Raw genomic sequence first — 15752 nt, 5'->3', positions numbered from 1 at the left:
CAAACATGCTTTCAGTTTACTTGTTTCATTCTCTTTGCTCATACCGACAAGTGAGCCCTGAGTCATAGTACAATTTAATTAACTTTGCACTTTATTGAAGGTGTACTTTATGTTACAGCCACGACTGTGACACTGACACACCTGTTTCCAGTGTGCCCTCATCTCTCTTGTAACCACGGTAACAGAGGACGCCAGATAACCAAGATGGCACATTCAGAATAACAACAACAACGACAGCATAAGCCCTGATTGTTCTGTCTCTGATCATTACAACTAAATTACGATGACGAGTGCCTCATGCAGATCACTGTATGTATCCCGAGTAACAAACAATGTTCCCCACATCGCTGTAGAAGGAATTATTACAAGCGTAAATAAATACATTTTATAAATCAATTAATGCCTATATCTCTTTCTAATATCACGTTCTTACATTTAATGATATCTTCATCATTTATTTTTATTTTGTCACTATCAGTCCTCAGTATACAGGAGCTCCTCCCAGTTTCAAAGGCCTCTGACTGACTTTAAATTCTCTACCGCTCAAAACACAAGCCACAAAAACCCATCGTCACTTTGACAGTCAAGATAATGACTCCTTGGATGTGAAGTGATTTACACAGTGGGTTATTTCTTCACAGGTAAAAATCATTGGACCGTATCCGAGAGGTCATTCAATGCTCACGTGGCTCATATCAGATCTCAAACATGCTCGATGAAACCCCGCGTCCTGTCAAACATTCATTCCCAGCGTGTTATGATGAGGTCTTCTGGCCAGCAGACGGCAGTGTTTTCCTGATTATCATCCGGCCTTTAGTCCACCAAAATAGTGTTTGTCTGAGCTCAAACCCTCCACACACATCGAGCACAGACAAACACACCAGTGGGAATCTTGTAACAGAGCAGCACCGCCTGGCTTCCTGTGGCTTGGCGATCACTGAGCCGATCAAGCCGGTGTCAGTCGGGCACTTGGCCTCGAGCCCTCCCCCACTCACCAGCCTCTGCCTGACACAATCTGAGGCATCCTCCCCCCCCGGACCTCCCTCTGCAGAGGCACTGAGGGTGAGAGTTCACTGCTTCCATTAGACTGATGAGATTTTCCACTCATGCTGCACATACGATGCAGTTTCATCTGTTGACCTGTCCTCTTTGCGCTGCATAGACAAGAGCATCGTACTTGGCAATAAAGCTTTTCTGATTCTGATTTCACACATTTCACAACTCTTTCTTCTCCGGCTGTCTTGATTGTTGATATCCTGCAGTTATTGTAAAAACTGACTGTATCTTCAAATAGTGATGTTAAAATATGAGAGTGGCTGAATGCACATGTTGATATGTCTACTTATCTCCCTCTCTGACACCACCATGTTTCTTAAAGTTACAGTAGCTTTGGCAGTAAGCCCGGAGCATCAGTGTGTGAATGTGTGCTTGGAGTAGAAACGTGCAGAAACAGGGATAAAAAAACAAACAAACAAAAAAAACAGCATCCTCTTGTGCTTTGCTGAGAAAGGCCACAGGATGAGGATTGTCCTCCATTCCTGTCAAGACTTGTCTGCATCATCTGTATGCAAAAATGTACAACATTCTGATGGAAAATAAAAGCTTTGAGTGCAAGGACGTGTACAACAATTTAAACAAAATTATAACTGATCCTTAAATCAGCTGTTGACATAATGTTGATGAGGGTTCTCAGTCATCCAGCTGATAGTAATTCTAGGTTCTGTATCATAGGCAACTGGACCTGTTTCAGTGTCTTGAAGATGTTTCATTTCTCATCCAAGAGGCCTCTTCAGTTCTAACTAACTGGAGGGGAGTTGCAGGCTTTAAGACTCTGTGTGGGAGTGTCCTTGCAGAGTCGTTAGGGCCACTTGTGGGTCATTGACCCAACCTGCCCTCATGTGAGGTAGTAGGACTAGGTGAGCACAGGTGTGAATGCTTGTTGAGCTGCCTGGGGAAAGAACTCAGTACTGCACTGTAGCTGTAGAACAGGGATAGAGCCAGCGTCTTGAAGGTCACTGGTTCGATTCCCCATGTCAAAGTGTCCTTGGGCGAGATGCTGAACCCCAGTGTGCTCCTGATGTGCTGGTTGGCACCTTGCATGGCAGCCACCACCATCAGTGTATGTATGTATGAATGAATTATTGTAAGTCATTTTGGACAAAAAGCGTTAAGATAAATGCAAAATGTCTCTGGCCACCTCCTCTGTGCATTATGGTTTGAGATACATGAGTTCTTTTACTCCTCTTTCAAACCATCTGTCTCCTCTGGCCAAGATGTTTACATTGTTGTCCTCAGAGGAATGATTCTTCTCCTCCAGATGTGAGTGTCGACCTGAGGAGTTTGCACAAAATGTCAATTTCTACACAACGTTGCTTTAAATGAAATCCTCTTGTTGTCTGTCTGTTCCAGCTGATCCCACTTCCAGTGTGCTTTCTAATATCGTGTGTACTTATATCAGTATGTGTCTGAGAGTGTCACTGCTATGGATATTATTATTGCTTGGTGTGTTTGTCATGGTGTGACCTGCTGAGATTAGGCTTCACTTATTTCGTCAAGCACTGGATCACTCATTAGGTGTACCTGTAGGATAACCCATATACAGGATGACACAGTATACATGTCTTATCTGTACTGACAAAAGTCCAACACAGACTAACGATTGAACTCTGCCACTGTAGCACATATTCTACTGTCTGTACAGCCCTGGAACATATGAAGTGGGTCATGAAATTGTTTTTCCTTGTTCATGAAATTGTTTTTCCCTGACTCATTCACTGGAGAAGAAGACTATGTGCAAAGTTAAACCAAGGATAGCTACGCAAACATTTTTTGGTGCAGCACTCTCAATACATTATGTTGTATTAGAATGCACAGGAAGTATTCATTCTTCTAAGGCTTGATTAACTTTGGATCCAGTTTCCTTACCGTCATGTTGAACAAAAAAGCTACAAAGCGAGGTGGTAAACTAAGATTTATGCCACTTTTACATGTTTGGCAGCCGGGCTGCGTTTCTCCAAATAATTCATGAATGAATAAACATAATAAAAGAGTAACGTATCACAGTACATCACGGTAATATATTATTTTAAAATCTCTCTCATCCTGTTTTCTGTCATCTGTCAATAAAAGGCCATACAAAGGTCAAATAAAAATAAATAAATAAAATATGAAGGTATTTAAAAATATGAAATATATAGCATTTAGAAAGTAACTTGCCAAACACTGATTTTATTATTATTATTATTATTATTATTATTATTATTATTACTAAGAATATATTAATAGATACCAATAGATATCATTATTGCTTTATTGTTTCTTATTGCTTATATAAAGGCCTTTATTTATGTTTTATTTATTTATTTATTTAGTGAGGCCTTTAATAAACTAGTTTTATTTTATTTGTTTAATGAGTAGTGTAAATACTATATATTAAATAGTTAGTGAGCAAAATATATAATCTCGGATCTATCTATCTATCTATCTATCTATCTATCTATCTATCTATCTATCTATCTATCTATCTATCTATCTATCTATCTATCTAAAATATATTTATATTCCCTTTTCCGTTGAACTTTGTCAGAAGGCTGCTCTGAATATTTTCTGGGTTATGTTGACAGGCTTCAGTCCACATCTGGATCATCGACGATCGACTATCTGACATCGACACGTCGAGTCTGACGATGATCCCAGAGCACCAGGAAGAAACCAGGAAGTGCAGCTAGCGAGCAGCAGGCGAAGCTACATCAGAGGGACTGTAAAAACCTGAGGCACTGTGTTCACATAGCGTTAAAGCAAAATGCCCGAAATACTGAAACCAAGGTAAGAATACCAACTTAAGCCTTGTTACAGTTAATTATAACTGCGGCGCGTTTGGCGACGAGTTATTGAATAATTCATCGAGGTGACCGTCGTTTAACATTTCACCTAGTTAGCTAAGAAATGTCAAACAAACGAGCTGTAATAACAAACGTTGAACCCCTGTAGCGTTAGCTATTTGATACACTGCTACAACGCTTCAGCTATTATGCTAACTCACAACATAATTAGCATGTAATTATGTAGTTAAAGAGTCGTAAACTGCGGCAGGGCATTCGCGAAGAGGTACCGCTGTCCTCCTCAACAGGTCTGCGTGGACGAGAGGCTCAGACAGGTGCTCAGAGATGGTGACATCCTGGAGTTAGCTGGATGTGTTGATGCTGAGATACAAGGATTATGAAGGAGGCAGTAAAAGTGGGACATTCACACGGTTGGGTTGGGCTTTGTGATGTGTGTCATCTGAGAAGAGCTGCAGCTACCTAGTGTTTTTAATTTGTCAGCTGATGTGTCGATTATTCTCTCTCGTTTGGTTCTCGAAGAAAGAAAAGTGTCAAGACGACGTCCCCAAAGGATTAGATTTGTCCACAATCAAAGAGTTTAATGTCACACAGAAGTGAAGAAAACCAGAAAGTATTCACATTTAAAATCGTGGCATCGGAGATCATCGAGTTATCGGTTATCAAAATAGTTGGTGACTGATTCAGTAGATGATAAGTAACTGATTAATTGATTAATGGTTGCAGCTGCAGTGAATATTCAGTGGTATTCACATTAGGGGTCAAGCGATATTACTGTCAGGGCCAGTATTGATATTGATTATTAGAAATCATGGAGACTGAAAGCCAATATTTGGGACTGATTGACCCTGCAGCTGCAGTTCAGCCATTTTATCAGACAACTTGAATACAGTTGTGCATCTCCGTCTTCTTCCGTCTCATCATTGGGCCTTTTTCTTTTTTCTTTGCAAAGTAGCTCACTGAAGATTGTTTTCCACTAATATCAGCTAGCTTGAGGGCTTGTTTTTTAGGGTGTACCATGACTGAAACTGGTACGTGTCAAGCGCGCCAAGAGGAACAGACGTATGTTATTGAAAGAGCATCCGTTTATCAAAATAAAACTATTTTCCGAGTATGATTATCAATATAACGGAAATAAAATAATGTATTTATTCTTTCTCTTTTCGTTTGACATTGATGAGGCTGGGAAAAATATACATATTTAGTGTAAGAGTGAATGATTGGTCAGTGTGATGTCAGTGGACAGCTAACCTTACTTTCTCCTGTTTTCACCATGAGCAGGATTCAAGCCATGAACACCAGTGCCAGTGACGGACTGGAGGGGTTCAAGGCTCATGCTGTGTTCCAGGAAATCAACAAGAAGCTCCAGGAGGTGATTACATAACATAACATAACACAAGATAATGTTGTCAGTCGCAGTCCGGTGTGACTTTAAATCGTTCTCACTTTTTTACTTGTCTGCTTTACTCAAGGCTCTATCAACCCACCCTGACATGCACAGTGTTTCTGGGTCTGTGAGCCTCGCGGTGGCACATTGGGATCCATTTCCAAACATTCATTTTATTGCACATTTCAAGCTTATGTTGACCCAATCAGACAAATGGTTTCCTCCAAATGTCGTTTTTGTTTGTTTTTTTTTTTGTTTTTTCTTTGCGTGACCTCAATCATATGAGATTCATCTCAAACTCGCAGGCTGTGCTGTCTGTGTAATGAATGGGATTTGTCATCAGTGAGAAAATGGCAACAGGGGTTTAGTGTAATATCTCATGCAACTGATCAAACAGACAGATTTAAAGTTTTCGATGTGGAGCTTATCTTCAGTGAGAGAGTCTGTTTATTTTTGTTTCCATACTATTTGAATGTGGAGAGGGAACTGGATTTTTCTGTTTCTATTTTGATCCCAGTTTGTTCGGCAGCATCAGGGTTGGACTCTCTACCTTTTTTTGTCGATTGATGTACGTTCAGCTGTAGTGTGATCTCCATAAACACTTCATAGTCTAACAAGAATGAGTTGTAGTCACCTGAGGAAGAGCTTTAGCTTTAAACCAGTTACCTCTGCAGTCTGCACAAAGATGTTGTCAACAAACTTCCCTCACATTGTGTGTGACTCCGAGGTCTAACAAACATGTTGACTACATTTCCCAGCTCATAAACCATTGCAAAGCGAGGATACACTGATTAAAAACATTTCTCCTCAGCATAACTAGGGGTCAAATCGTGACGTTCAGACATTTAGTTTTGCATTCACACGCCCTCGTATTACTAACATATGGTGAACTTTATAGATAGTTAAAGTGGAGATTAAGAATTGTAGAGCTGGAAAAAAGGAATCAAAATCTAAGTACCTGAAACACATTAACCATTATCCCCCAGGACGAGCACCAGGCTTTGAAGCTACGTTGACATAGTGGCCAAAACTGTGTGATTACATCGTCCATGATGCACTGGGGCCCATAAAGATGTTTTCCCATGAGCTTATATTGTAAAAGAAGTGCTGTAAAGGGGTGGATAAACATTTTTTGAGTGTCGCAACTCCTGTGAAGTCCTTTATTTCACGGTAATAATTTGATCCATTCAGTCCGATAACATTTGGAAAGTATGAAAGAGCTGCACAATTAAATAATTGTATGCCCTTTTGAGTTAGCCAGAGGCAAACCTGAAGTTAGCCGGCCTGCACGTCTCTCTCTCAAGTTCAGGCGATCACTGGGCCGCACAATACGGAAGATCTGGGTAATTCTGTACTCTGGAAATTGAACTTTTTTTGGCTTCATGCACCACTGAGAAGCTTTCATAGAAATGAATGTGGCTCACCCACTGACATGGATCCGATTGTCATTATAGTGCCATGATCAGGGCCAGACTTTGTTAAAAAATTGTTTGCCTCTGATCTTTGACAATCCTGTGGTGTTTCAGTCTAATGTATGTCAAACCTTTGTGTACTTTGAGCAGGAAGGAGCGCAGTTTGTGAAGAAGATCGGGGGAGTGTTTGCCTTCAAAGTAAAGGACGGCCCGAATGGACAGGAGGCGACGTGGTTTGTGGACGTGAAGAACGGCAACGGCTGTGTTCACAATGACACGGGTGAGAGCCTCAGCTGCCCGGAGGGCTTTCTGTTGTCTCGACTGGCAGCGGTGACATCCAGTGACGTGTCGTCATGTTAATATTCTACTACGGATGGAAATGCAGTTTGAAGTTCGAGGCCTGCACGCAGTGTTGTTGTCATGCAGATATACCTTCATGTACGGTCCACCAGACAAACGCTGAAATGAATGTTCAGATTTTCACAGCAACTCAGTAGATTACCATTTTCTTTTTTGTTGGCTACTGAATGAAGTAATCAGCATTTGGCAGGTGGCTGGTCACTAATGTTGTGTCCTGCCTGCAGGTCATGAATATTGCTGAGATGTATGTTTGTGTTTCGTTTACCTGCAGATAAGAAAGCAGACTGCACCATTGCCATGTCGGATACAGACTTGTTGGCCTTGATGACGGGGAAGATGAATCCGCAAACTGTGAGTACTCAATCTCGAGGGCAGTTTGAGAGGATTTATTTTCCCTTATCAGTACGGAACAGATCTACTTTTTCAAGAGCAGTATCGGCAATGAATATACAGGTTATGAATAACAGTAATTATGGGACTTGGGATTAATACAGATGCTTGTTTTTTCGTTACCATTTGGATAGGGCACGGCGATACGATGTTAAAATAGTAAGTACATGTTGATATTTTCAAAATTTCAAAAGAACTTCATAAATCCTGGAACTGGGTGAAAATAAATCCAAAACCTCCATATTTTCAACCAGTTACCTCAAGATCAATATTTCTAAAGTACTCTCTAACTTTGGAACACAGTGACATTTTTTAAATGTGGATATAATGACTAAGTTAGTTACAAGTATGAGAACAAGTAGTTACAAGTTACTGTAATTGATCCTTTAAGATCAGGAAAAGACAACACTTATCCAAAATCTACGACGATATAAAGTCTCATGACTCAATAATGATCTAACATCGATATTGGTTCATGTTTATCTACCTCCCCTCACATCATAAAGGAATCTGAATGCAGCTGAAGGGTCACAAAATTCCACAAATTTTCCACAAAGTGCAAACATAAACTCTAAAGTTCAGCCAGTCTGAGTTTGTCAAACTAAAGTGGGTGAAGTATGAAGATCCCCCCGTCTGTGTGTTTCCCTGCTGAGCTGCTGTGAAAGGACGGTAACACAACGAGGGGATACAAAACTTTGCATGATGATGAGTTGGACTCAAACAGTTGAAGCCCTCTTATTAGAATCAGCTGAATTGTAAGAAAGAGGAAAAAAATCATTTATTAATTTCTGTGTTTCTGTATTTAAGAATCCAAGAAGAGGGATCACTAGTACATGAGAAATTAAAATACAAGAAGTCGTTCCACTTAGAGTTCGTCCTGAAGTGTTGAGTCGAACACTTGTGGTGAATCGTATTAGGAAGGGACCACTTGACAGCCATTTTTTAGGGCAGTAAGAAATGTTGAATGTGCAGTAAGTCGAGAGTTGATTGTTCCGTCTCATTTCAAGGTCGCCAAACACCGACGCTCGCTCGCTCACAGGCGCTGAAACGCTTGTGGGCCAACTATGGTATCTAAAGAGAGAAAACCCAAGTTACAACACACACGGAGGGAGTCGCACTTCATTATCTGCTCGCTGTTTATGAATGTTAAAAAAAACATGTATTTACCATTAAGCTGACCTTTGACAAATACACAGCTAAAGGTGTTTTTCTTTTTAGTAGGTAGACGCAGAAAAAATAAGTGAAAATATGTTTTTATGTATGTTTTCTGAGCAAGAAAAACAAGTTTGTAGCCAAGCAGAGAAATTCATGTCTGCTTTGGGGGCAAATAAAAAAAAAAAAAAAAAGTCTATATTGTTATACATGTAGTCTTGAATGCTGTTGAGAACAAACTTCCAACACTGAACAAAAGAAAATTGATTTGAAGAAGAAAATAAGGCGCGCTCCACGTCGGGAATTGACTAACATGCCGAGGCCTTTTTCCTCGTGGTGTGTCATCCTGGCTTCTTTTCTTTCACCCCCACCTCAGCCGGAGCGTGTTCGTTCCAGAGGCTCTCCTGAAAAAGTGGAACAGCTTCGCTCGCCAGTTGGATGCGGTACGAACACGAAGAGGAAACACTGCGCTGCCTCATTATTTGCCGATCTTGCCAATTCAACCGCCCTTTAGACCAGAGGCCATAAAGCCGTTGCTGCGTTGCGGTGAAGTCATGATTCAGTTCTCCTGCATGCAGTTTTAACGGGAGAGAAACACGACACATGGCAGAGGTTCGTTTAATTTCCCTGCAGAGCATAAAGCTGCAGTCGGCGTCAGATATTCTCAAACATGTCAGTGGAAACAGAAGTTAGTCCGACACACGTCAGCGAGCCGCACTGTTGTATTGGGTGACGCTTCCCTTCATTTCCATGAAAACACACACATTGTAGTTTTTGTTGACTCTACCCCACACACACACACACACACACACACACACACACACAGGCACACACACAGACACACACACACCATCATGCTGTCCCAGATACTCACTAGGACACCAGAAGTGGAAAGTATTAATATAAAGATTTACGTCGTGTTTTCACATTTGAGCGCCTGAAATACAACTGTGTGCGCAGGAGATACAAGTCGTTCCCATATTTTGATTAATTAATTAAAAGTCAGCACTGCTCCCAAATGTAAAATAATAAATTGGTTGTACCGTCAGGAAGATTAAATATAAACACAACTCCTGCAGTCACACACTGATGAGGCCCTCCAGCTGGAACGTGTTGGCTTTGCACACACACACACACACACACACACACACACAAAAAGTGTACTTATCTGCAAGTGCCAGAGTTTAGTTTATTGAATTCATTCCCATGTTTTGATTAATCCAAGCATACAAGATGAGTGTACTTCTCCAGAGAGCCGGCACAATAGATCAGCCTTGTTTAACATAATGATGAGCAACGATAATTCTGAAAAGCTGCATCTGTGGTTTTGTCGAGGTTGTTAGGTTAAGTAGACGGACGACAACGACCAGGGTTTGTTTTGAGAGTGGACCAGCGGGAGAATGCTCACCAGAGGAAGGTGGCAACATGAGGTTAGAAAGTGACGACAATTTATACAACATCACTGGACTTCAATGGATGTTTTACCTTTTGGCACCGGCTGCACTATCGCTTGATATGAGGCGTGGGAATGTGTTGCCAGACGATCATCTAACGATTCGCCACGATGTCTGTTCAAAGAATTCAACATGAATTGAGATGAGACGCTGTAGTTTAAACATTTAAAGTCAACACGTTGTTTTCAATCTGTGTAAATTAAGATTACATAAGTTCACTCCACAACACGTCATGAAGTAGGAACTCTGGTAGGACAGATTGTTGGTGAATCTGTTAAAAGCATCTGCATGTTTTATTAAAAATATCAATATATGGATCCAGTGTGCTGATACTCACATTACAAGAGGAAGCAATCTGATGAATAGCTGAACGATATTTTCTCCTACCTGTACATAATTTACTTAAAACACCAACGTAAAATGTCATATACATATGTCACACAGAGTTAAAACGAAGCACCGTATGTTGATATAAGCTTCAGCATTCAAGTTTGTCATTATTCGACGCTCGAGGCTGATTGTGTCTTTATAATGAAATGTTGTTTTCCACATGGTGTTTCTGTGTTTTTCACATCATGTTTTTTTTTTTTTTCCAACTCTGAGTGATTATGGACAAAAAGCAGTGAATCACAAGGCCACCGAGGTCGTTTGTGTTGTGTGGTGGGGGAGTGCTGCGATGACACACCTCTCAGCCATCAGAGCGTTCGCAGTGATTACATGTTTCACGAGTCCCCAGAGAAGCTGTCGCCGTGCAGCGCTGGTGCCACGATGGATAGCCGAGTGTTTCCACTTCTTTATCCCCCTCATCATTCACACACTCGGACCCGACTCGATCATCTTTCCGCGTAATGTTTTTACTAAAAAGTCAAACTTGATTTCAGTTTCAGTTTTCTTCTCTGTCTCACGTAAACTCACATGAAAGACGTTTAATTTTCCTTCCGGGAACTTAGTTAATATAATAAGAGCTCAAATTGTTGCCTGCTGATCTGAATTACAGTTTCTCTTGTTTATCTCCACATACGGTCACATATCTCTGACTCTGCCCCCTCCGCGTCTCTGTGCCACGCAGTTTCCTGACAGTTTATAAGCTGTTGTTGCCGTTGCCCCACTTTCCCCCTGGGTTGAGTTAATCTCTCACGGTAACTCTTAAAACCAGCAGCATGTAGTTCTCTTCCCCCCCGATACAGAGCGAGCTGTACTCCAGATTCAGGACTGTCTGGATGACTTTTTTTTTTTTTTTTTCACAGGCGTTTTTCCAGGGCAAACTGAAGATCACAGGGAACATGGGCCTCGCCATGAAGCTTCAGAGCCTGCAGCTGCAGCCGGGGAAGGCCAAGCTGTAGACGAGACGTCGGCGCTCGCTCTAACGACACGATTGAACGCTGAGTAGAAGAATTTAACACCAAGTCTGGTTTCAGATTAATGTGAAACCGCTCTGGACTGAACCACTTTTCCTACTAGCACCCTCACTGACTGACCCGGGGATTAGTCAGCATCCCTGCTAATATAGCTGGAGCATAAGAATAGACGGACAGATAATTAATTCTCTAATCAAGTCCCTCGCATGATAACGCCGTCAGTACGCTGGAGTCGAGACAGGTACTCCCCGCTAATTCACCACATGTCCAGTTTTTTTTTTTTTTTTTTTAAATAATCTTCCCCAGTCTGTCGCTAATGAAATCATTCTTTGAGTGTGTCTGGAAATGTTTTGAGTAGAGCAGATTGATGTAATTTTTCCACAATCATGGACACAACAGTCTAAGTGCCTCCTCGTCTCAGACTTGCATTTTGCTCTTAAGGTTTTTGGCCAACGAGATAGAAATGTTTTTCATGTTCCCGCAGTGTCACCATTACTGTACGAAGATTTCTACTAAATAAATCTGTCTTTGCTGGAACGTCCACTGGGTGGCCTCTTGGGTGGTCTGTTGACTAATTCTGCTGACACAATCATTTCGAAGACACAAACAACACAAGAAAAGAAAAAGTCAGAAGTGTTTATCTGCAAACTAGATGTAACAACACGCTGGTGCTGTTTTGTTTTTATAGATCGAAGGCTTCTCAGCTTTTATGATCAGACGGTAATGGCGAGTTTATGGACGTTAAAATGGAAATATTGTCCAGATGTACTAACACGAGCTGCAGTGTTTATTCAGTGTGAAGGGTGTGATCACACTCCTCCTGGCTCCGCGAGATATTAACTCACGCACGACTCCTCCTGCAGCCTTTTCAGGGTTCTGTTCGAGGTTATGTTCGTGTGACCTGCCACAAGAATGGACCTCTGTTCAGACGCCACAATACTTGGATGCCACTGTCGGGCTGTGTGGGTGTATGTTCTCCCCCCCCCCTCTTTTGGAGGACCTTGCGCTTTTCCAGCACTGCAGCGACCTGATTCCAGACTGCCACGCTGTAGTTTTTCCTTTTGTAAATGGAGGAGCCGTGGCTAAAAGACAAATCTGTTAACTAGCTCTGACCCAGATTCCACTGCAGCTTTGGCTCGGCTCTTGTAGTTTTCTGGGTCTTACTCTGGAGGCGCCGTGGGGTTATTTCATCGGTCACAAGTGACTGCTCTTTATAAATGTGAGAGATTTCACAAGTTCTTGTACATGATGCAGAGAGGAAGAAACATGACACACAAGCTCCGATCTAAATGCATCCATTTAATTCAACGTACATTTTAAAACCTGTTTAAAGAAAGTTAAAATCTCTCCTCCGGTTCTCTGGACTCCAGTCTGTATTCTGTTCCTTGTAGCTAATGTTAGCGAGCATACTTCTGTCCACAGAAACTTAAAACTCTCACCTCCAGTTCTCACTGAAGAACAGAAAAGCGTCTCCCCACTCGACCCGACTCATTTAACCCTCTGCTTTTGTTTGTTTCTCTAACAGCAAGTAAACCAGAGCGCTGAAGCCACGCCCCCTCCCCCCCCCGCGCCGCTGCACATGACGCTGACTGCTGCTTTATTCAAAATGTATTCATATTGAACGCGTTGTGTGTCCAAATCGCACCAAATTCGACGCTGCACTTCTGTCAGTTGTCAACAACAAACCTGCCAAGCGTGAAGTAGAATGGATGAGGTATTCAAATCACAGAAAGAGATTTATTGCTATAAAGTAAGATGTGGATGTTAATCAGGAACGAAGGGTCGAGCAAAAGAGAGGCGAAGTCCCTCCTCTTCATCTCGCTCAATATTATAATGCTATTATAGTCAGTCAGCTTCATAATGAATAATGTGTTTTTGGAGCTGTAAGGGAATATAAGTCAACACTGTAGCACTGTTACTATGATGTCCCTGCTTGCTCTGGTGTCACCATGACCCTGACCCACATAACATGTTTGCTACCTTCCACAGCTGTAATTCAGCTTGTGTACAGGTCCTGTCTATCTTGGGAGATAATTATCTGGTGCAGAACATGCTGTGTGGTACGCTTCCTAAAAAAAAACGGGGGTTCGTTTTGGTGCAAGTAGATGATGAACTGGTTGGTTTTGGAGCAGCTGTAACCACCGAACAAACACCTCTCCATCGATACAGCAAAGCAGGAAAAAGAAAAAAAAAAACGAGGACATTCCAGCTCACAAAATGTCAAGACAAACCTGTAGAAACTATAAACCGAGGCCGTTAAACTCCACACGATGTCATAAATGTCACACTTATGTAAACGTCAACTTGGTGAAACAGTGACGAGCGAGAGCGGCGGCCAAGAAGCTTCATCTGACAGATTTTATATCACAAGCACACTCGATGGAACTCGGAGCCTGTTTTTTTTAACATAAGACAAGAGAGCTCATCTTTAAAGTGCAGCGCTCAGTGGAAAAGTGTTTGAAAAGTATTAGTTCATAAAAATAGAGACAGCTGTGTGGGTAGAGAGGAGAGGATATCATCTGTAACCGACAGAAACTGTGAACAGAAACTCTTTCTGGGGTTGTTTGACTGTATCACAGCAGGGCAGAAGTGGTCAGAGGCCACAATAATAGCTCACATGCTCCCTGTTGTTTCTGCGCAGTGTCCTGGAGAATGAATCATATGAATCTGCAACCTGTTCGAAGCTGTTTTTTTCTTAAAAAAAAACAACAAAAAAAAACGAATCTCTGAGAGAGCGGTCTCAACATGTTCCACTGAAACAGTGGAAAGTTATTAGAAACATGTAGCAGTGACCGGAGCCCCTCTGAGGGGAAAACTGCCTGCCAGAATCTGTGATGAGTAATAACAGGAGCATGAGTCGGAGTGTGTTTTCTCCTGTTTCAGTTGCGAGATTCAAGGTGCGTCTCTCTCTTTCTCAGCAGCAGCTCAGCATGTGATTGGTAGCCTAAGTGAAACTCCTAAAAACCCCTTCAGACTCACTAACAGCAAGCGACCCAGTATCTTCGACCCCGGTCCAGCAATCCATCACTCGTCTGCTCTCGGCTGCTGCAGTAGTTCCTGCGCAAATAGCTTAAAGAGGAAGATTTATATCCCAGGATAAAAAAATAAAATACTATAAGTCACTTCTGGAAGATTCACTGCGATTTTTCTGTGACGAGAAAGTCCAGATGCACTCAATAAAAACGGTTTCAAATAATAATAATGATAAAAAAAAACACAAGATGGATAACTAAAGGAATCGCTGGTGAATAATGAGACTGAGCAGATGTTCCTGAAGTGATCACATCAGCTTTCACGTCGCTATCTTAAAAGAAGAAAGAGAGCATCCAGAAGTTTCTCCTCTTTATTGAATTGAACACTGTCAGCATTACTTTTATAATTACTATCACATCACGAAGCCTTTTGGTAGAAAAAACATCTCTCTGCGTCGTTGATTGTAGCACAGTTCAACACGTACGTTTAGAAGTTGCTTCGTGGGAATTAAAGCAATCGATATATTTAAAAAATGATACATTTTATCTGTCTTATGGCTGAGACTAAGCTAAAAAAGATTTATAACCTACCACTCTCAGCTCTTACATGTAAAATACAGCAGGTGGCTAGCTTAGCTTCGCTTAACGACTGGATTTAAAGGGGAGAGAGCTAGCATGTAGCTAACAACCGCAGCGTAGCGAGGCAATCAGCAGAGATTCCAGGATGGAGCTAGGCTAACTGTCTGTGTCTGCTCCCAGTCTTGATGCTAAGCTAAGCTAATGGCCTCCTGCCAGTGTGGATGTCATTTGTTTTTGCAGGCTGTATCATCATGGTGTTGGTGGAGACGAGAAGACTTTCACGCTTGCTCACACACAGATTGTTGAAAATGAGAAGCAGAAGGTCAGAGATGAGGTGTGTATGTAAAAAAAAAAACCAAACAAACCCAGACAAAACATTTTCGTTGAGGCATGTGAGGCTCTAATGCATCAGCCCCGGACTCTTGTCCATGTAAATCTGAAGTTCAGTGAACTGTGCTAATGCACCGTAATGGTAGCAGATGTTCACACACTGGGTCTAGCGAGAGGTGGGATTGTTGGAAAAAAAAAAAAAAAAGAGGCCTAATCCCGAAACACGTGGGACATTAGATCATTATCCTGTCGGCCCTTTTTGGCAGGCTACTCTTCCTCTTATTATTACTGGGATATTAAGGACAACTCCTCTGCCTCTTCCCCAGATGAAAGTTATATCACAACATGTTCACTAACAGAGATACAGATTGTGTTTTGTGAGTTTGATAACACATTTCATGAATCTTCAGCAACGAGACTTTTTCTTAGCAGTTTCATTAACTATGTCTCCTAGAAGCAATCAGGCTTCTTATCCAGACTGTGTGATTATAAAATTCTTGAATCCAAAGCCACATCTTC

At 41.7% G+C, this 15752-nt stretch overlaps 1 protein-coding gene across 1 annotated transcript; it reads left to right on the top strand.

Annotated features, from left to right (window-relative positions):
* The first annotated feature begins 3668 nt into the window (after positions 1-3668).
* On the top strand, positions 3669-11895 carry scp2b (sterol carrier protein 2b). Its single transcript, XM_037115839.1, has 5 exons — positions 3669-3825; positions 5121-5211; positions 6789-6918; positions 7270-7349; positions 11242-11895. The coding sequence occupies exons 1-5, from the start codon at positions 3803-3805 to the stop codon at positions 11335-11337; spliced, it is 420 nt and encodes a 139-aa protein (XP_036971734.1). The 5' UTR covers positions 3669-3802; the 3' UTR covers positions 11338-11895.
* Positions 11896-15752: the final 3857 nt, after the last annotated feature.

This window comes from Acanthopagrus latus, chromosome 11 (assembly GCF_904848185.1).
Source record: "Acanthopagrus latus isolate v.2019 chromosome 11, fAcaLat1.1, whole genome shotgun sequence".
NCBI classification, from domain to species: domain Eukaryota; kingdom Metazoa; phylum Chordata; class Actinopteri; order Spariformes; family Sparidae; genus Acanthopagrus; species Acanthopagrus latus.
Note: the sequence above shows the minus strand (reverse complement) of the source record. Positions and strands in the feature narration are given on the sequence as shown.

Excerpts from the sequence above, each read along its gene's own strand:
- scp2b (XM_037115839.1), top strand. The coding sequence starts at position 3,803 with ATGCCCGAAATACTGAAACCAAG. Across the intron at positions 3,826-5,120 it reads CCCGAAATACTGAAACCAAG|GATTCAAGCCATGAACACCA; the intron begins GTAAGAATACCA and ends CACCATGAGCAG. Across the intron at positions 7,350-11,241 it reads GGAAGATGAATCCGCAAACT|GCGTTTTTCCAGGGCAAACT; the intron begins GTGAGTACTCAA and ends TTTTTTTCACAG.